The sequence below is a fragment of the Phocoena sinus genome, chromosome 10, assembly GCF_008692025.1.
Source record: "Phocoena sinus isolate mPhoSin1 chromosome 10, mPhoSin1.pri, whole genome shotgun sequence".
Taxonomy (NCBI): Eukaryota; Metazoa; Chordata; class Mammalia; order Artiodactyla; family Phocoenidae; genus Phocoena; species Phocoena sinus.
The window spans coordinates 25,108,763-25,131,427 of NC_045772.1; the positions used below are offsets into that span (position 1 = coordinate 25,108,763).

The window sequence follows — 22,665 nt, forward strand, 5'->3', positions numbered from 1 at the left end:
CATCTCTGTCCTTCTGCCAGTACCGCAATGTTTTAATTAATTGTAGCTTTATAAGTTTTGAAATCAAGAAGTGTAAGTCCTCCACCTTTGTTTTCCTTTTTCAAGATTGTTTTGTATATTCAAGGTTCCTTGAAATTCCATGTAAATTTTAGGGTGGGATTTTCTATTTCTGGGGAAAATAAGTTTCTTTGGGATTGTGACAGGAATTGCATTGAATTGGTAGATCACTCTCGGTAGTATTGTGATCTTAACAATATTAAGTGCTCTAATCCATGAACGTGGGATGGCTTTAATTTCTTGATATTATTTGTAGCTAAAAGAATAAATGGTAATTTCGTTTTTCCCATTCTCCTTACCTCCCTATCTCAGTACAGAATGACTTCTGTACAGATAGAACTTCATATTTAAGAGATCACAGGACCACTTTTCAAATCCATTCCCTTCCACCCAACTCAACCTCAATAAGTATATTTGTTTCCTTAAATATCTGTGTTTAAATAAGATTTATATATACATAGTGTGTCTCGATGTGCAATATTTTGCTAGATAACAATTCATTTTCCAACTTACACCCTATAGAATGGTGGAATTTGGATCATCCCAAGTAAATGGAAGTAAACCAATCCACTTGCCTCTGCACACCTTTTATCACAAAGTATTTATTGAACAAAAATAACAGTAAAAATGATACATATATGAAAGTTGAATGAAGATTTGCAGTCATAGAAAAGATGTGTACAAAGAGACCAACGTTTAGGTTATAGTTCTATAAAAGTTTACCATACACAGCATTTTAACACTGATCAAGCAAACATATAAAAAGGGGGAAACAAAGTTATTTATGTTTTTTGAAACCTATTTTCTGACTAAAATAATTGTTTAAAAAAACAAACAAACAAACCCAACACACAGAATGAGTCAGAGCTGTAAGTGTTATACTTCAATACCTCCATTTCTCTATTTGTGTTATAGTGAGTTTTTTGATCCATCAAAAATTATTGTATTTTTCCATTTCTAATAAGTGGAGCTAGAGTGTATGTTAATCATAGTATTTGGAGGAAGGGAGTACAAGAATCAGATTTACATTCAACATTTACATTTAAAATAATATCTTTGGTTGAGGTTTTTGCACATTGACTTAGTTTCTCTGTAAGAATCTTGAATTTGAGGTGTGCTCTTATCTGACAAAACAGGGTGTTTTTTTTAATGCTCTTTTTTTGTTTTTTTTCTACCTAACATACAGTTTTGGACCAGTAGTTACCTATAGCCAGGCATGGGGAACTAGAACTGGACTGAGCACCAATCATTGTTCTACCTTTAATGAACTATGTAGCCTTAGGCAACTCCCACTTCTGTGCAGCTGTCCTTACCTGGAAATGGTGGTTGGATGCATTCTCAAAGGCCTCTTCTAACATTTTATGTTTGGTGAATACCAGTCCCCTGGACCAGCTCTTTTATTTTAAATGTACAGAATTATCCTTAGCCTGTAAGGGAGTGACAGTAGTGTCTATTTGGAGATTTTTGGAACCAGGCCCATTATTTTATATTCAAAGATGCATATTGGAGTGTTTGGATTTTTTCCCCCAGATAAGGGCATACATCCCCAAACACAGAGATGCTCAATTCCAATTGAAAATCTCACTTTGTAAGTGTCAAAACAAAATTTTAGATTTCCTAAAAATTCAAGAAATATTTGTTTTGGCAACCTTTATTTTTTTACCCTTTCTCATAATCCCTGCCATTTAATGCCTCATTTGGATCAATGAATTATTTAGCCACATTTCAAATTGGTTTCTGTTATAGTTAAGGATGGTAATTAACTTAATCTTGAATTGGAAGCACTGGGCACTTTCCAGTTCTTTTATCTTACATTAGAACTTTACTACTTCATATACAGAGTGGCACTGTAGACTAGTGCCTGGTGATTTTTTGAAGGAACAGAAAATATGTTTCTATTATCACTGCTCTAAACTACACTGCACAGAAGAATTTACTGCTGAATATTCCAAACTGTTAAATAATCAGTTCAGTTCCACAGTGATGAGGCTCCTGAAGAATTTTATATTTCTTTTATCAGTTTTCCTTCATTCTCACCATAAACAGTAATACATAAAGCAGTGTATCCGACACCTCTTAATTTCCACAAGCAAGGCTATACCTATACACATGAAGACACCTGGTGTTACAAAATTGTTTCTACAAAATTGTTTCTTTGTTATTTGTATTCATCACCAGTCTGTGAACCTCTTCCAAAGCATAGGATTTTTAAATGTTAATTACAGTTTCTGGTGTTTAGAGAAACCCTAACATAATGATACAGTAAATGCATCAGAGAGGTATGATTCTCTATGGAAAACTGGGAGAATCAGGTTAATTTTTTTAAACAAGAATGTGCTAAACTAGGAAATATTCCAGGGGCATGTATAGAGTGAACTTTATAGCTTTTCCATCTCAGGTTTTTGTTTGGAAGGAGTCTAAAAGATTGTAAACAGGAAGCTAGCCTTTCAACGTTCATTTCTCAAAAAATGCACTTTAGAATGTTTTCTTTTATGAAAGTTTATTGTCTAAATATGGCTTAGTTTTTTCTTATAAAAACATTACTTGGACGTTATATTCACTGAATTTCAGTTCAAAAGAGGTTCTAAGGCAATTCTCATACAGTTGAAAGCAAAAAAGAAGTAATACGAATCTGCTTTCATATTGCCTACTTGTGAAAAATAATGAAATTCCACTAGAGAGCTGTTCAATACTAATTTTTGTCTTTCAAACAATTTCTCTTAATACTAAAAAATATATAAATCATTTACATTAAACTAAATGCAAAGGAAGGCACAGCTGGTTATAGTGTATATAAGCACAGTTCAGCATATGCAGAATTAAAGAGGAAAAAAGCTTCACATCCTTATTAGTTACATTGAAAACCATTAAGAAAAGTTCTTCACTGTCAACAGTGTTCAACACTTAAGAGCTAAGAAGATATAAAAAACAAAAACATTAAAATTCACTTAATGCAAAACAGATTTTCATATATACTTGAATATAAAAAAGTTTTTAAAATGGTAACATAAATCTAGACCATCCATGTTATGAAAAGTGCAAACCAAATTAACAGACGGGTTTCACAACGTCCTTCTCACGACACAGGTAAACTAGCCCATGGGGACAAATTTGTTTCATCAGTTAATGAGTCTTTAATTGTGGCCAGATGTCATCAGGATTTCTGAGAGTTCGAAGAAAGCAGTACTGGAGAAGCAGCTCTGTCGAGACTGGGGATTGGCACTGGCATGTGGCCATTAAGCAGTGTAGGGAACTGTAGTGGACAAAAGATTTTTTAAAATAGTTATTGCAAATCCATCGGGACGACCTGAGTTCTTTACATTCCTAGACAGACCACAGTGGATCAGTTCTCTCATCACCCCTGTGATTGACAGAGGTCAGTTGCCAATTATTTTACAGAATGTGTGATTGGAAGATGACAATGAAATCAAGGTTACATACAGCAAACAGAGGCTAAGGCTTAGAAAATGTCCCTAATTATTTTATGTGCCTAGGCTACTAGAAAAAAATATGTACTTTATATGTTGCTAAAGTATGTTCTAATACTATTTCTAAAAGATTCCAATCTACTCAGAATGATAATTTGCTTTAAATATTAAGGAAAATTAATTTTGAAAACCAGGAAACTGCCTCTTTGCATGTAAATCAGTAACTTCTCATACTGTATTTTGAAATTGGCTGTCAGTTTTCCAGAGTACTACAGTGATGCTTCTCGGTAACTGTTAAAAATGAGGAAGGTTCTTACCTTTAAAGATATTATTTTCTAAATCTTTTAAGTACTATTTCTAATTAAAATGATAAACAATATCAAACTGAGTAGAGAGATCACCCATAAGTGCCAGAACTTAAGGACTAAAGTTAATTTCTGTCTTGTTGGTAACTAGGATGATAAATAGGACAAAGGTATATGATTTGATACCTTTCAGGTCTAAAATACAGCAGCTATACTCCCATTTAATTTTAACGGAATAATTAAAGACCTTTTAAGACTGTTGGAAACTAGGTTTTCATTGTCCAGGACGATATGTGTCACAATGCTCCTCTCCTGGGCTGTCTTCTAGTTTAATTCCTATTTAGTCTAGGTAAGCTAAATGTTAAACTTCACTTCATCAGTAAGTAGCAAACTACAGAGCCAGGCATGTGTTTGTTAGAAGTACAATATTTGTAGAACAAGTAAATATATTTTTGCAGTTTTCAGGCTATTTCAGTAATTGTTGTGTGTCTAGTCCCTTACAGTTTATCAGTGGCTGTCATTTCATTTGATATCTAGAGCCTATAAAAGTTCGGTTATCCCCATTTTATGGATGAAAAAAACGGATTTTAGTTAAGTTCTGATTGGCTGAAAGTCATAGCTTAGAAGCAGTAAAGCCAAGTTTAAACTCTGACTGAAGGATACTGTGCTTTCTGTACCAAACTGCCCAACTTATTTTTGTCAGGGGTTGGGGGATGGTGCTCTTTAATTACTATTCCAGTTTCTTTAATGGTTATATTCAAGGTTTTTGTATCTTTCCTGACACTTGGAATTTTTTTTTTTTTTTTTTTTTTTGCGGTACGTGGGCCTCTCACTGCTGTGGGCCTCTCCCGTTGCGGAGCACAGGCTCCGGACGCACAGGCTTAGCGGCCATGGCTCACAGGCCCAGCCACTACGCGGCATGCGGGATCCTCCCGGACCGGGGTACGAACCCGTGTCCCCTGCATCGGCAGGCGGACTCTCAACCACTGCGCCACCAGGGAAGCCCTGACACTTGGAATTTTAATGTTACATAGAATTTTCTCCGTTTCAGCTGGGTTATCAAGTCTATTTGCATTTAGCTTATACTCTTTTTATTTAAGGCGTGCTCCTAACCACTATTCCCATTGATTAAGAATGAACATTGGAAGAACAGATTTTGAATTTTCATTCTTTGAGTTTATTTACATCTTCTCTCAGTTTTTGTCCATCTTATTGGTATTTTCAAAAGAATCAGCTTTTGGTTTTGTTACTGATTTCTGTCCTGTGCTCTTTATTTCTATACACTCAGTTGTCATAGTTTCTCCTTGGTTAGCCTGGCTTTTCTGACATATTTCATAGTCCTCTTTATTGCCCCACCCCCCCAAATCATCCACACACAGTCCCTTTTCTTAAATTACAGCATTCCCCAGCTTTTGTCCTCAGCCTTCCTTTCTCCTATACTGGACTCAACAAACATTTCCTGATGTCAGTTCGATATCCCCACCAATGCCTCTTCCCCACTCACTCTTACGTCAAGAAGAGTAGTGGTAAGGAGCTCAACCCTAAACATGAATCAGGGCTCTGCCACTTATTAACATGTGATCTTGGGTAAGTTGAGCAACATCTCTGGGCCTTAGTTATCTTTTCTTTTTCTCGTGAAATTGGTTATATTTTCAAATAGAACTACTGGGACTATTAAATAAAAAGCCATGAAAAAGTGTGCTTAGAACAATGGTATACAGCAGCCCTCAAAAAAATGGTAACTATTGTTATCAGTAGCATTCCCAGTCTTCTAATCACTGAGTAATCCTTGCCTCTTCCTAATTTTCACTACCTACTTCTTACACTCAACTAAGTCATCCTCTCAATTTTACCTCTGGAATGTCTTCTAAATATACTACTGTTTTCAACTGTTCTTATCTAAAATGATTCTTCCCTCAGAATTTGGAATAGTATAAATTTCCTCATGTTTTCCTGCCCCTTACGCTTTCTCTTCTGTCCTTTCTCCACACTGTGATATCAGCGCTATCTTTCTAAAATAGAGATGTTATGCTATTTCCAGCTTAAAAAGCCTTCCATGGTTATCACTTAACAACTCCTTGGTATACCATTCAAATCCCACAGCTGCTTTTCCAACCAGTCTCCTATCACCCAGTTCCTTCCAGAACAGACTATGTACTTTCATATCCAAATGATACAGATCTATTCATTTAGAATATACTTTGCCAAAATCCTGTCCCTTCTTCCTAGCTCAGGTGACACTTCTGCCTTGGAGCTTCTGTCCAGTCCCCAGCTGGAAAGAGCTACTCCTATTGGGTTCCTGTAGCACTTTGTTTACACATCTATTATTCACATATTGTATATCCCCACAGTCCCTGCCTCAGAGCATTGCAAATATTTGCTGGGTTAGATTTGTTGAATTAAAAATTACAGAAAACATTCTCAATTGAAAATTACCTTGTTTCAAGATATAGCTGTACCGACTAGGTGTATTCCAAATCTGATCAAAATCTGTTTCAGAAGTGGAACAGACAGCCTAAAGACAAGCTTAAAATGCTAAACAGTCCAGTTGTAACCCATCTCTATTTATAAATCAAGGTTGTATATTTAGATTTAGCACAATGTCTTTGGCATCTCTCTCTTCACTAAAACGTGTCTAGATTCCAAAGCATACCTCTTCTAGAAAGGGTAATATATCTTCACTCTCCTTCCCTTAAAATTTTCAGTATCTGCTCTCAATTACTATAGTAATATCAGGGGACCTTCTGTGCCAAAACCCCTCAGCTCTGTTAACTGTTACCCTAAGGATTCTGATCTTTTCTAATCATCATAGCAGGAAATCTGCCAGCATCATTTAAAACTTACTATAGGCCAAGTCTAATTTGTTTCCTCCTCTAACACATTCACATAGCATATGTGATAGAGGCTTGCTATTTTTAAAGAAACTTATTTTCATTAGTTTAAAAAGGGGTATACTGTTGATAGTAATCTGAATTCTGAAACCCATCATTTGAAATGTCTAATTATTAAAAATTAAATTCTTCTTCTTCTTCTTACCATGTTGTTTACCATTTTCAAAACTGCTAATTTCAGCTTTCACCAGCTCAATGCTCTTATCATAGGAAGGGTAATAATACTTTGAAAGGTACAAAATTGTTTTTCCTTAGTCTCATGGATCCCAATCCCAAAAAGAGGGCCCAAGGCCATGTGACCTGTCAGCCATCCAAACCTGGTTGCACTTTCCTTTTCAGGAATTGTTTTGCATGGTTCCAGGAGAAGAGGACAGGTCCAGTTTGTGAAATCAGAATTCTGAGCAGGTAGCCTTTAAATGCAGCATTTCTTCTGCAGAATTCTAAATGTCAATTAGGAACCACTGGTCCTCAGTGGTTCTCAAAGTGTGGTTCCTGGAGCAGCAGCATCACTAGGAACTTGAAAGAATGTTTTTATCAGGCCCCATCCTAGGCCTTCTGAATCAGAAACGGGGGGGTGGGGCTCAGCAAACTGCATTTTAACACACCCTCCAGCTGATTCTGTTGCATGTTAACTTTGAGAACCACTGGTCTACAGTAGTGACTGAAGAGGAGGGATATGCCTCTCTCTCAATTCCCAGAGCTCCTGATACCTTACTAATGTGTAGAATCACTATGGACACGAACCACTGTTCCTGTTGGGAGTAACGGGCTGGAAAAGGTTTAGTGTCTAAGGCAAGAGATCTCAAAGAACTCCCAACCAGTAGTTCTCCATGGCTTCCTTCGGAGGTCACCAAGCCCTGCACCAGTCAGGTGGCAGAATTCCCAGTAAGGAGGGAAGTAAGAGTCCGTTCATTATTCACAAGTACCTAGGGAAGCCTAGAGAGGCCCTGTGTTAGGTTCTAGGATTAGAGTAGTATTACAGTCCCTACCGCCATGGAGCTGGCTGTACGTATGCACCATACAACTACTTTCTGCTCTACTCGGGAGCTCTCTGCTGCTCCCATCTGGAGACTTCCAGGAAATAAGGTGTTAGTTCCCCCACCAAAAGGTTACTAATCTAAAACTTGCCTAATAGTGCACTTGCTCACTGGTTTTTGCTCACTATTTCTAGTTTTTGTTTCCTTGCCTGAGTTAAAATGGCTAAGAATCACCACACTGGCTGTGCGTGACCATATCCTCAATTTCTTGTGATGAGAAGAAGGGCCAGGAAGAGAAACCTGATTACTCCAGGGATATAGTCACATCATGACACCCTACCTCAACCCTGTTAGGAAACCAGAGAAGCAAGATAGTAATCAAAACCTCTTTAGCTCCACCCTTCTCCCAATGAGACCCTAAATATCAGCATGTACAGCCCATGGCACAGAAGTAGATATTAAACTTGACAAGCAAAATGAACAACTCAGAAAAGCACTGGAGGCCTGATCTTTTTAACACTTGACTTTCTTAGACATCTCTTGATGAATTCTGAGGCATCCATTCCTTAGTCAGCCAGTGATACTTACTGTGTGCCAAGAAATGTGCTACATGCCAGGCGCACACCACAGCAAACAAGATGGCCTCTTGAGGGCCCACAGTTTAGTGGGGAGATTGCGAGATGAATACAAAGTGGCAAGCGCTAGATGCAACGAGAGCAAAAGAACCACAACTAACTTGGGGTAAGCCATGTTGGGGGGTGGGGGCAGACGTGGGATGCAGGGTGAATGAGACAGACCAGGCTAGAATCAGGTCAAGAGGGGGCTTGTACTTTATCCATTTTCGCTTCATCCTGTCCCTAGGATCCCTCCTATACTACATTCACATATTCAAACAGTGACATCTTGGTCAGTGAGTAATCTTTGGGTCTCCAAGAGGAAATACTGATTTCCACACAATAGCAAGTGATGCTACTGCAGGATTCTAGTGTGGGAATGACTAACGAATGTGCTTACCTAGTACAGGTAGTTTTACAAGATAAAACAGCGGAGGCTTAATGCATTTTTAACCAAATGACCTGGAAGCTTTTTTTTTTTTTTTTTTGGAACAAGAACTTGATTCTGATTCATAGAATTATGCAGGTAACTTTTCTATTACAGTTTGGAGAAGCTGTTCACTATTTTTCAATTTATTTTGTGATGTCACTATGTTGACTAATAGATTAGTATTTATTTGTATATTTTTATTTGTATTTATTAGTATTAGTACTTTTTTTATTTTTCAATGTTTTTTTTTTTTTTTTTTTTTTTTAATGGTACGCGGGCCTCTCACTGCTGTGGTCTCTCCTGTTGCGGAGCACAGGCTCCGGACGCGCAGACTCAGCGGCCATGGCTCACGGGCCCAGCCGCTCCGCGGCATGTGGGATCTTCCCGGACCGGGGCACGAACCCGTGTCCCCTGCATCGGCAGGCGGACTCTCAACCACTGCGCCACCAGGGAAGCCCAGTATTAGTCTTTTATGAGATTTTATAAAATACAATTAAAAATCTTTTTTCCTTAATAAATTTCCAGTTTTCATAGTCAGTGAAAATATCCAAAACACTTCAAGAACTAACTGTTCTATTTATGGGTATCTGACATGAGCACTCCACCTCAGTGAAAATACAGTGGAGTTCAGTGCCTCTGAAGACAGCCTTTTGCAGCCACGTGAACATGAATTCCTTTTGGAAACTTAAACAGTGAGCTCCGCCCTACATTTAGTGAAAGTATTACCTTGCAGGATTTACTGGGGAAACACATCCCTTAGAAATTCCACATTTAAAAGTTTGTTTCCAAATGCTCACCTGGAACAGCGTGTTTGGCCCTTGCAGCCGGGCAGGACTCAGTGGAGCAACTGGACTAAGGCTGCTCCAGAAATGTATGCTGGACAGCAGTGGGCTCGGGGTCAGAAGCAATCCATTTGGTGTCTGGGAAAGAAGCACACACACAGTTTTTGATACAGGTATCACCTGACTCCAGCTGTGGTCAGTAGTGTGGCCAGGGGCATTAGCCACAAACCAAGAAACAAGCTTCACCATTTTAGGAAAATCTGACAACTTTGTTATTTCTGCAGGGCTGTGCAGCTTAATTCATTTCAATGCTAACTGTATGAGCAATTTCATAAAGGAAGAAAGTATGGAGACGTTACCTTCCTTAAGCATTCTAGTAGAAAACTCAAGTTCCTAGCAACTTCGGTCCAGGTGCTCTTCAATCTGCTCCTCCTCACGCATTAAACAAGATTTATTGTACAAGTAAATGGGATCCCATGAAAGGGCTTTATTTTTTCTTATCTATATTTTCTTATTTTTCTACAGTGCACATCCATTCCTTTGGCTACACACACACACACATTTCTTAAAGGGCCTCCCAAGCTTCACTTTCCCTATCAACAACCCTTTAATACTTCAGGATCTGCTGCTAAAATATCCTGTAGCAGCTTCATCAAAAGCTCTGAACTGGGTTTTCCAGATTTCACTCCGGATATGGGGTTCATGAGAATTTATCTCCCTGGCAATGGTTTGGAAGGGGTGGGGGGGGGGGGAATCCTTTCTTGTCAGATTGGGTATAAAGCCAGAACTCTGGGTTTCCTGGGAGAGTGCCAAGGATTGCATTTGCTAGCATACACGCAGCAGGAGTCCTGGCCTGCAAGCCAGCCAGAGTGCAGAAGAAACAACACTTACCGCCCCAGCTGGCAAGTCTGCATAGCTTTTATTCTCAGCGGAGCCAAGCGCCCTGGCCAGGGTGGTTTTGTACCTTTGCTGACTAGGAGGGGCCCCTCGGTGGTTTTGTGATGTCAGTAAGGTGCTCTGTGTAGGAAGAACGACAGCAAGGGCGCCAGCATTTCAGATTGCATCATGCTAGATGCTGAAGTGTTCTTTTTTCCTAGAATTGGCCTTAACAGCTTCGTTTATTATCCAGAACATTTAGCTTAAACCTAAGTTGAAAGGTCTGCTCTGTTCAGTGGAAAGGAGACAAACATCCAAAGGTTCTCAAACAAGCTGCTGAAAAGACTCAAATTATTTGAGTCTTTGGTTCTCCAGCATTTCCTACATATTGAATGACCTATGAGGTTACTAGGATAAATACTTGTTTTGGATAAGTTTCCCATTTGTTCTAATTCAAGGCAATTTCACAAACCTGCCAGGCCATCTGGCCTAACGGTTCAGGGCTTAGTGGCTCTGCATGGGCTCTGCCAGGGTTCCAATCTCAGAACCACTACTTACTAGCCAGGTAACCTTTCTATGCCTCAGTTTCCTAATCTGCAAGACAGGGAGAAAAATGCCTACTTTTTTTTACATTACAGGATTGTTAGGAAGAATAAATGATCTATGTAAAGCTCTTAATATGTGCTTGGAGCAAATGCTCAGTAAGTGTTCAGATTAGTAATTAATTAAAAGTGTACTTGATGAACTGCATGTCACCTATTCATGGGAGAAATCCTCAACTGTATATGGAAAAGTACTTAATGTTCTGAAACAGACAAACCAACCTAGTCAGCTGGTGCTTTAAGGTTCCTCTCAGTCATGTTAGGGTCAAGTCCACAGCTCAGGTGATCTGAGAACTAGTATTTGCATGTTACTCTGAAGCCAGGTCCCAACCACAGTAAGCCACATTAACATTTACTAACCAATGTGTTCAGGGCCTCCTAGTTTACCTACCAATGAAAGTCTCACAGCTCTAAAGAGACAGTGAATCTGCTAAACTACAAAACACAGCTAGCTCCCTTTCTCTCATCCATGGCCATAAATATATATCCATTTCTTTTTAATCCTCTGAGCAACATATGAGGTGTAGAATATATTTTCATAGTCTAAAATTCATACCCGTGTCTGAATTTGAGATGTTTTGCATATTTGTTTCTAAGGGATACAGGATATACTCAGGATACAGTAGCCTTCTGTTTCTCATGTTAAATACATTCAAAATGTCTTCTATAATACATGCAAATAAATACTGTAAAATGACTTAATTCACTCCTCTCCCTCCCATCCCTGTTCTGCCTGAAGATCCTGTGGCCGTAGAGGAAAAAACTGGTTGGTTGCTCTTTTAGGGAAAATTCCTATAAAGCCTGGCCTGGGTTATCTCTGGTATCATGTGAGCTTTCACAGCCTCTCTCCACAAGCACCTTGAGTCATGGAGAGTAAGCTGAGCCCGAGGTAGAGGCTAAAGAAAGAAGCCACCAGCAAAACGCACGCTTCCTCTTCCTTCACTGAAGAATGTCTTAGCAAATGAGCTCTTCTGAATGGCAGATAGGGACTTATTGATCCTGGCACCTGCCAGGGAAGGGGATGCCCTAGGGCCTAAAGGCAGTGGGAGTTCATTTTCAAGGGGAAAGACTCCTCTCAGGACCTCGTTTCATCCTCCCCACTCAGTTCTTCTTACACTTAATACTGAATCTTCTAGAAAGCCCTCATATTTGAGCTAAACCTGGTGAGCGAACATTGTCCAGACACACCCCTCCTGAGTGCCCTCCTCCTGGATCATGCCCTCTGACCATCAAAATGCCCTCCACCTCCTCCAAGGAGATTCCTGATTTCCCCTCAACCAGACGGCACAAACTCACCACCTCCTCTGCAAATCCAGTGTTTAGGACACATCCCTTTCTATCAAAGGAGCACCATTTACCCACTCGACAGATACTGACCAAGTACACGGTATGTATCAGGCGGCGCCAGAGGAACAATGGTAAAACAAGACACTATCCCTGTACTCACAGCCCCGTCTACGACCCCGCATCCAGTCACGGAGGCGCAAAAATGCCTTCCCCTCACCCCCTGCCACACCCTCTGGGCATGGCCTGTAGACACTTCCTGGAACTGACTCTCCGGTTTACCCCCTCATTTCCAGTCTTGCTGCATCCAAGCCCCTATCAACTTAGGTGGCACTCAGCAACTGCCACCTAAAGCAGCCCAGCTGCCTCTGATCTCTCCCGTCCAGTCTGTTCTGAGCACTGCCACTGAATCAGTCCCCTTAAGACACTGTGTTTAGTTTCAGGGAAAAAAAGAGTACAACCTCCTTGGCCATAATTCTAGGTTCCCCCATAGCCTAGTCTCATGTGAAAGCCCCCCCCCCCGCCGCCCCCCGCGCATGCCCCCACCCCCAGCTTTGGTTGAAGTGTCCTGAGCACTACACAATTCCAACCTACTCATTCTTGAGCACTCATTCCAGAACTGTCCTGACCACTCAGCCCATGGTCCCCTGGGCTAGAGCCGTTCCACAAGTGATCGCACCTGCTTCTGCAGTTATTAACCATCCCTTGACCATCCCCAGACTCTCTCCTTAGCCCTAACTGCAGCTGGGTGTTTCCTCCTGAATGTCCTTCAGGGTCCTCAAACTCAACACAGCCCAAACCGGACCCGTAACCTTTCCCCATGAGCTTCTTTCCTTCCGTGAAACTCATACTCAACTTCTGGCTCTCCCCTAGCACCTCCACACCCATCACCAAGTCCTGTTGGTGGCAGTCCCTGTGTCCCCCAGAACCATCGCTTTTCGCCTCATGCCACTGTCACAGCCTTAGGTCCTCACTGTCTTTCACCTGGAATTTTAGAGTCATATCCTAACTGCTTCCAGCCTCTCCCCTCCCTCATCCACGTCATCAGGATGGTTTCTAAAACACAATTCTCAACTATGTCACTCAGGCTCCATCTTCCACCACTTCCTATACCTTTGGAATGTATCCTCCCCTCTTACTGAACTACTGTTCTGCCCTAATGCACAAGGCTATTTGCACATCTTTATGCTTTGGCTCAAGGTGTTCCTCTGCCTCGTTCACCCCATGTGCCAGATAAACTGCTGCTGATCCTTCAACACCCTGCCCAAGTGTGATCACCCCTTCCACGAACACCTTTTTAACACCCTTCCCCATCCCCAAGAAAGTTAATACCTTCTTCCTTAGTATTCCTTTTATACCTAAGAATTCCATTTGTACTGTGTCTGGGATACTATATTAACCAACTTAAGTTACGAGTTCCCTCCCAACTAACAGGGACTGTCTAATTCACGTTTGCACCTCTGACTCCAAGCAAAGCCTGTGACACGTGATAGGTGCTCGGTCTGGGTTTGTCGAATTGAACTACATGTTCTTTCCCCCTTCTGTTCCTAAGGTACTTCTCTGCACTGTGTATCTGGCTCTTGCCGCGTGCCATCTTGTGCGTGTGTATGCCTTGTCATGGCTAGGTCCTAAGGTCATAAAAATAGGCACTTGTACTTTTGGTGTCCTTCCTGTGATTTGCAGATAATGCTAAATAATTACTTGTTGATAGATTCTAACAGGAATTTTTGTTTCCCTTGACTTACACCTTCAGCAGCTATTAATTTCCCATCAAAACAAGTCTAAATTCCTCAGTGAGTTCCCAGGGCCCTCTATAATTTCACACCACCCCACGTTATATATTGCCCTTATTCTTTACCTACTGGACAGCGAGCTTGTAAGCTCATGAGAACAGGAACTGTGTCTGTCTTGCTCACCTCTGTATCTCCAGGTGCCTAGCCGATGGTTGGGCAGGTTGTAGCAACAAACGTCTCTAATCTTAATCTCCCATGGATGCCAACAGAATCCATGACAGTGCCATTTTGTGGTTAAAAAAAATCCTCAAAAGGTGACAGTGAACCTCTGGAAACTCCTAGAGTTGTCTGAATTCAAATAAAAACATGGTTTTAAGAACTTCCAAAAAGAAGTAGAGCCACACACAAGTTTGTGTAGCACTGAATGTGCTGATCTGAAGGAAAAGAGGACAAAGAGGAGAATTCCCTATTGGTCCAGGGGAGCTACGGTAAGAGTTAGGGGGAAAAATAGTATAAGGGTAGAACTGGGGAGAAGTCGGCAGATCCACAAAGGATCTACAGAAAAGACGGGCCCCAGGGTGGAAAGAGGGAGGGCGACGATCACACTTTGTTCATCTTAGGCAATCCAGAGCTGGGAGAAGCAAGAACCTTCAGCTGGAGTGTCAAGTCACCCAAAAGTCTACCAATGACATCCTCCAGTGAACAGAGCCCCTAAGAGGACATCCTTCTTCTGTAGGGCCAGTATGGAGAAAGCTGCAGGCTGAGCTAGGGCAGTGTTACGGAGTGGGATGAAGGGAAAAAAAAACAAACTTACTTCCTTTTGTGATCGTGGCAAAAGAGACAATGAGATGGAAACCACTCCGGAGCTGAGCCAGGAGGCAGTCTACCCACACGCTCCTCACCACACGCATCCATTTTACTCCCAATTCCCACCTTATGATCTGGGCTCAAGGTTGTCACATCCATCAGTAAATGCAGGAAGGTGGTTTTAGCATTTCAGTCCTCAGCAAGCTGTCTCGCTACTAATAAAACGGCCCGGGGCATGCATGCTCAGACTCTGATGTGAGTTCACGCCCTGGTGCCCGCACGTATCTGAGTTCAACATCTTAGACATCACGTGTGAGATGAACAGAGGCCTTGGCATAAATGGAGGGACGTGCAATGAGCCAACCTCCGATTCTGAACTAACTTTACATTGGTAAGACAGGAGGAGGGAGAGACCTAACAGAAGAGGCAAATGGAAGGAAGAGGGACAGGTGACACCCAGATGCAGAAGATACAGAGAATCAGAAGTTCCAGCTGGCACCATCTGGGCTTCCATGGTGCCTGGCTGGAAACCAGGAGGGTTTCACATCCTGGCTCCTCCCCCCACCCCCATCTCAATTTCTGTAGCTCATGCCATCAGAGATAACATTCTTGTTTTTCTAGCAACAGCCCAATATGACCTCGGTGGCTGAGCTCCAACTACCTCACTCCTTGGTGCCAGCTGGCTTTTGTATTCTCATTTTCTCAGTTTCTCACAGTCCACGCTGGGGCTGCCTCGTGGTGATCATCGTGTCTGTCTACATTTGTAATCGTTTCTCAAAGACTCATGAGGCTAATCTCAACTGCATTTTGTATGGGTGCCAGCAGATGTGCCACAAGTATTCTTGATGGGAGTGGTGGTTTTGATGTTGGGGGAGTGGCAGGACGCCGATGCTTTTTCATGCCCGTCATGCTGTAGCTTGAAATTTCAAATCTGAATTTGGGCCTACACGAGGTATGTGGTTTAATGAGGTCCCTCCTTGGAGGGCACTGTAACCACATGACCCTAAGCAGGCTGAGACATGCTTAATCCTACCCTTCTTCCTGCCATGCTTCTAGCTGAAACTAACTGGGAATTATTCTTGGAATAAATGAATCAATAAAATATAAATCATTCTTGGAATAAATACAAGTTCTTGGGAACTTCATTTTCAGGGTATCAAATTATTACAGCACACTTTTATCTCTTTTAAAGCTAGCCACGAAGGAAGTTGATAGGCGGTCCCCACAGGTAACCAAATGTTTCTGCGTACACGCTGCACACCTCTGTTTCTGCGACAGAAAGTGCTAAGGGAGGAGAGAAGCCAGTGAGCCGCGGAGTGAAGCGCCACTGCTGCCTGTGAGAGAAACGCCCCACGCTCCCTTGGGTAGAGGAACCCCCCCAGAGTTGACCTGGGGGCCAACAGGAGTCCTTCGCTCCCGCCCCTGGGGGCGATTTCAGGGAGATGGGCTCACCCCTCAGTTTGAGGCCCAGTGGACTTCAGGAGAACTGCTGAGGGAGCTGATGCTATTTCTGACTGTGCACTGGAGGGAGAACCAGGGGCTGGTGGGTTAGTTTCTGGGGCACCTGAAACAGCTCCTGTTCTCTGAGAATCCAAATCCTACACTGACTCGAGGCCTCCCCGAAATCCTAAAAGACTCAAGGCTTGTCAAGTCGAGATAAAACCACTTGACTCTCCTGTCTGCTCTCAGAGAACCCACCTGGGGGAACACCCCACCCCTGAGTCCTGCCCTTCCTCTGCTCTCTCTGGTTTCTCCCTCCTGGCCTCACCTCTCCCTCCCTGTCAGCCACAGGCGCTCCAGGTGCAGAGCTGAGCCCACTAGAAGGTGAGGGGATCTCAAGTCCTGAGATTCCGCCATCTTCCCAAGGGCAGCCGTTGACTCCTTTAGCTCTGAATGGCTTCAGACACTACCTAGCCCCCAACACCACCCCCTCACACCTGATCCAAGGCCCAGGCTGACACTTCCCCTCTCCTGTCCTAGTCCAGACCCTGCCCTGTGCCTCTCTCTCCCTTCGGGAAGCGCCCTCCCACATCTTGGACGTCATGGCGCTCGTTCACAGGTCGAGGCCACGCCCTCACAGCCTGGGAGGACCAGCCAGTGCATCTCCCTAAGGCACAGGTCCTCTGTTAAACATCTGGCTTTCCCGTGCTTCCCCCTCCCTGCTGGCAGGCCATTCTAGTAGATGCCGTCTCCCAGTCCTGAGCTTTGCATCCATTCCTCCACATCCACCCTCTGTCCCTAACTCGTGTCACTGTCCCCCCTCCCCTCGGCCCAGCCACACATCCTCAGTCCTGCTGCCCGGAGCCTCCCTAAATTCACTATGTCCAGGCCCATAACCACAGGGCTAGCCCGAGCCGCTTTCCTCCCACGCCCGAGCCGCTTTCCTCCCACGACGCAACTACAGGACTGGCACGTGTTCAGAGACGGTGATACACAGAGAAAGCAGGGACCGAAATCAGAGTTGGCCTTGGCCTGGCTCTAGGCCTCTCTACACCTCACAGCTGGAAACACAGAGGAGGCCGGGGAGGAGATCCTCAGATTGCACCCCCTGACGCGCTTCTCTAGTTACTTCTCTGAGCGACATCGGAAGCCGCTGTGCCTGAGCCGTTTACTCAGCGGTCCTTAGTCACTGGACAGTTCTGCTTGGTCAGGAAATGCCCCACGTAAGCGCACACACGCGAGCCCTCAGCCCTCCCCTCCGTGGCAGCCTGCCGTCACCACCAGCTCACAAGCTGAGCCGACACGAAATCCCTGGGCCACAATCATCGGGGAGAAGCCATGGAGAGGAAAATGCCCAAGAGCTGCTTTCAGTTGTCTGCAGACTCCACGGACGTCTCATGATCAGGGACAAGTGGGCATTTTCCCAGTGCACGTGCCGAGAGCATTTTACTTAAAGCGCATGGCTTCTGGAGCGGACTAACCGGGTTCAAGTTCACCTCTGTGGCCTATTAGCTGTGTGACCTTGGATGAGTTACTTTACCTCCGTGCCTCATTTACCTCTGTTGGGAAAATGGGACAATAATAGTATCTCCGTCACGGGCCTGTGATGAAAAATAACTGAGACGGTGCATGGACGGTGTTTAGAACAGTACCTGGCACACATGAGCAGCTCAATTATGCTGCCACTAGTGATGGTGACAGCAAGGACACCTACAGCGGTGGGTACAGAGGCAGGGGACAGAGAGCTCCTACCCACCTCAAGCATGACCCCACCCTGGTGCCACAAAGTCACACGATACTAAAACCTGCCGGTTGTAGCCAGCTCTCTTCCCGCGGCCATTATCCCCTTTAATCCTCACGACAATCCATTGCACAGATGTGGAAACTGGCTCAGAGAACAAGTACCCGCAGTCACGTTTCAACCCAGCAGTGCAGCCAGGGACTGAATCCAGGTCTGTGACCCCAAAGCCAATGCACTTAACCTCTGCCACTGAAACGCATCCAGTTTTCCAGAGGAAGCAGAAGTAGGTTGACCAGTACCTGCTCTGCGTTTGCCCAGCAGCTGCCTGCTGGACAAGGGTGAGCATCTGAATACCGTATTTAGAGGAGAAGGCCGCCTTCACGTTGGAGTTAGTAGCACCGAAGACTTTTCCTGCTCCACGAGTTTGCTTTCCTCTCCCCTATGCTGTGGACCTGGGCTTTCTCAGACTAGCACTGTTTTTTACTGAAGCTTCTCTTTCTCACCGTTTGATGTGGCCCCTGCATTTCTTATTAGAGACTACAGGACAACCCAGCTCCCCAATGATGACTGCAATGGCCGTACTGGTTAGCATCTATTTTCTTATTAACAGAAAACAAACGGCTACTTATCAAGGGCCCCCCAGAGAAGATTCTCCCATAACATTTTCATAAAGCCCTTCTGAAACGTCACTGGCCTGCTCAGCTTTCCCTAGGAAATCACTGTTTGGATCTGCTTTGACGGCCAGTGTGCGTATTCCATCTTACGATCGCTTTAGGCCCCTAAAAGCTAGAAACCAATCAAGCATCCCACTGTAGCCAATACCCTAAGCCTTTCCTCTTGTGTATGCTCCCACCTGGGCATGGAAAAGTAATTTCCCTGCACAGTGACATGGTGACTTTGCCACAGGGACCCTCGGATTATCCTTTGAGGGGCAGAAGGAAGTTGCTTCGGTTGCTCTTTCCTCCCTTCCGCTAAGCCACTGAGTCTGGGGGCGGCCAGGATGACAGAGACGGCTCTTACCTGGGCGGTGAAGAAGGCTGGGGTGAGGGATCCCGAGGGAAGGGCCGGGCTGTTGAGGGCGATGGAGCCGATATCGGTGCCGGAGAGCACCAGCGGGGGCGCGGAGATTTCCAAGCCTTTGGGTTTTTTGGCCTTTGGGGGAAGAGATGGAGACCTGGTCTTGGAGCCCGATGACAGGTTCAAGGGCTCTAGGGAATCCGAGTCATGGCAGGCGGCCTCCAGGAAGAGGCTTCTGTGTTCGGAGGGGAGGGGCGAGTTCGGGGACAGGGACGGGGACCGAGAGGAGGAGGGTGAGGCAGACGAGATGCTGGCGGCGGCGTTTGGCAACATTAACGAGGAGATCTTGGCGGAGACGGACGAGGCCAGGAAGGCCTCCGACGTGGAGGGCAGGGACACCACGGGCCTGCTGATGTGCTTGTCGGTTTTGTTGGTCACAAACCTGATGACAGTCCTGACTTCTTCCACGGGAGGGCTGTCTTCCGGAGGCTCCTCCAGTTTCTCCGTCTTGATGGCCTTGAGGGACTCGGGTGGGTTCTGCAGGGAGTTGATGGTGAAGGACGAGTACAGGCCCGAGTGGATGTACTCGTTGCGGCTGGCGCTCTTGAGGGCGGACAGGCCGTGTCTGTGGGCCTCGCGGCTCTCGGGGGGCGCCTTGCACTCGCTGTCCTGCAGCAAAAGGCTCTCCCGGCTGATCTCCACCGCGTGAGGGTCCATTTTCAGTATCTCCGGGAAAGAGACGAATTTATACACAAACTTCTGCCCGATCACCTTCTTGATGATGTTCTGTGAACACAAAAGCAGACGTGGAAAAGATGAGCGCATCAGAGAAACTGGTAAGAGGCTCATTCTTGTGGGGGACCTTGCTGGCAGAAGCACTGAAAGTCCTGATGGCACATCTCAGCTAAGGTGTAATGGAAAGAGGACTAAAGCTGAGGGCAGAAGAATCTGATTTGCATTCCAGTTCTGCTAATTACAAATGGTGTGATCTTCGGCAAATGGGTGGTCACTTTTAGTTTCCTCATCTGTGAAGTGAGGATTATTATACCTAAGAACGTAGTAACAGTTGCCAATTATTAAGCACTTACTCTGTCGCTGGTATTGTTTATGCATTAGCTCATATAATCTGTACAGCGGTCCTAAAAGAAAGGGATGATTCAACTCCCATTTTAGGCCTTAGGAAAATAAGCTTAGAGCGTTTAAATAACCCACAGAGCCACATGGTAGGTAAGTGGTAGAGGCAGCATTTCCTTTACCATAATATAGTATTGTCTTACCTACCTCTGGGACTTGTGAGAATTCAATGAAATAATAATGGGAAAGCATTCTGTAAGCTGGAAAGCATTATAGAAATGTAAGTTATTATCACCAAAACACCACAGTGTTTTCTTAAATCATGCAGCCATTTCTTTTCCTTTTTAATTCTCTGCCAGGAAAGCCGCTGGAGGAAAAAACAAAGCGTCTACTTGGATGTTCACGACATTCATACAGTATTTTCAGTTGCTGGTATCTACTTCTGGCTCTTCAGTTTATGGCTCCCATCCTCAAACATTAGGATGTAAATGAAAACCAATAATCACTGCAAAAGTTTCCACCCCCCATTGGGAGAACAGACTTCATTTTAAAGGCTGTACTGTTCTTGAGATTTATTAAATCCGAACATTAGCAAAGTCTATCAAATGTTTGCCGGGCCCGAGGTACTCAAGGCAGACAAAGATGGTCTCCCTCAAGCACAGAGAGGTAGTGGCACCATCCTGTGGGAAGAGGACTTCCTTACAAACTGTTCCTTTTAAAACCTGGATATGGGGGCTTCCCTGGTGGCGCAGTGGTTGAGAGTCTGCCTGCCGATGCAGGGGACACGGGTTCGTGCCCCGGTCCGGGAAGATCCCACATGCCGCGGAGTGGCTGGGCCCGTGAGCCATGGCCACTGAGCTTGCGCATCTGGAGCCTGTGCTCCGCAACGGGAGAGGCCACAACAGTGGGAGGCCCACGTACCGCAAAAAAAACCCAAAAAACCTGGGTATGAATGAGGGTTAAAAAAAAAAAAAATCATTTGGGGGAGAAGAGCTTGAAAAGTAGCTGCTGTTGAGTATCTACTCTGTCCTGGGTGTTATGCACACGTGATCCCATTTGATCTCACATGAACCCACTTGTAGGCTGGAAGGTATCATCCTTATGACATAAGCTCAGAGATGGGAAGTGATGTGCCCAAGGGCCACAAGATCTACTAATTCTAAAGCCTAAGGTTTTTCCCATTTCCACACAAAGTTGGAGGGAGAGAATCAAAGAGCCCCCTTAGTAGAGACGACATTTTAAAATTAGTTCATCTCAAATTTTTAAAAATTGAGTTACAATTGACATATAACATTAGTTTCAGGTGTACAGCATAACGGTTGACATTTGTGTATACTGCAAAATGACCACCACAGTAAGTCTGGTTCACATCCATCAACATACACACACACATTTTTTTTTCCCTTGTTATGAGAACTTTTAAGATCTACCCTCTTAGCAACTTTCAAATATATGAGAGGAAATTGAATTAAATTTTGATGTTCATCTTGTGATCATTTTGGTGTATAAATACATTATGCTTTTGCCTCCCCTCTTGTTACATTACAGCCTCTGCTAACTTGCCTTTGTCCTCCTTAAATGCATCCTCAAATCCCAGAAGTGAATTTATCCAGCAGTCAGGAGGGATAGGCATAATTACCAAGCCACTGAGATTTTCAAGGAAGAATTCTTCAGGGCAGGCATCTAAGGGAGGGACACACAAGGTCCCCAGGCAGCACCAGAAAACCCAGTAACGCAAATCCTGGCGAAACTTTGCTCAGCACCAGCACACAGGAGGTTCAAACCTGAGTACGTGAGATTCAAAGCTGAACAGTTCCAGTGCCTGGCACCCTGGCCTGCAATTTAACCCACCAAATCCCATTTACTCCATCTGACCTCATTTTCACACTCGACACTAGCAAAACTGAAAACCACTTAGAGAAACTTCAGAGAGATCTAGTAAACTTAAGAGTTCCACCTGGGCCTAACTGGCATCATCTCTGCACACCAGGCCTGGGTAGACAACGCGCCTGGGAGAAATCAGCTCCCAAAAGGAAAGGGTTAAATAAGGGTGTTACTGGTGCCACCTGACCCATAAAAAGAAAGCATGCTTGCCTGGTGTGTTCCTCTGCTAAAATTCTAAGGTATTTTTGTTTCCCACTCATAATATTCTTCTCCCCGGAGGAAAACTTCATTTTATTCTCAGCCAGTTTGAACACTCATCTAAACCGAGTGAATCATTAAAGCCTAAATAATTACACAGAAGAAAAGAGAAACTGTATGGGCTGAATCCTTTCTTCTGCCAGGTCTTGGAAATTTTTTTTTTTTTTAACAGAACCAACCTTTAATTTTATTATGGGTATTCAGAACGTAATGTCTGAGCAGGGATTACGTTCACAAGCAAACCAAGAAGTCATTTGGGACTGTGATAAAAATGATAAAAGTGGTTGGAAATTGAAAGGCAATCTCAAATAGAGAGCTGGGCCTCAATGTGTTAAAAAGAACATAAGGAACAACCCACACGACTATCAACTGAGAAATAAACAAAATAGGGGACAGTCATACAATAGAATGTCATCCAGCCATAGAAGGGAATGAAGGCACTGGCACAGCTACAGCATGGACACA

The 22,665-nt window shown here is 43.9% G+C and overlaps 1 protein-coding gene across 2 annotated transcripts in view; it reads right to left on the reverse strand.

Moving 5' to 3' along the window:
* Positions 1 to 637: 637 nt before the first annotated feature.
* ELK3 (ETS transcription factor ELK3) overlaps positions 638 to 22,665 on the reverse strand; it is a 69,733-nt gene continuing 47,705 nt past the window's right edge. The window contains exons 3-5 of one of the 2 annotated variants that reach the window (XM_032644806.1): positions 18,988 to 19,770; positions 9,500 to 9,622; positions 638 to 3,310 (exon numbers count right to left, since the gene is read on the reverse strand). In XM_032644806.1, coding sequence (XP_032500697.1) covers positions 3,212 to 3,310; positions 9,500 to 9,622; positions 18,988 to 19,770 — 1,005 coding nt within the window. In that variant the 3' untranslated portion in view covers positions 638 to 3,211. Of the gene's footprint in view, positions 3,311 to 3,346; positions 8,360 to 9,499; positions 9,623 to 18,987; positions 19,771 to 22,665 lie in introns of those variants that run through there. The other variant, XM_032644805.1, reaches the window with a different exon arrangement.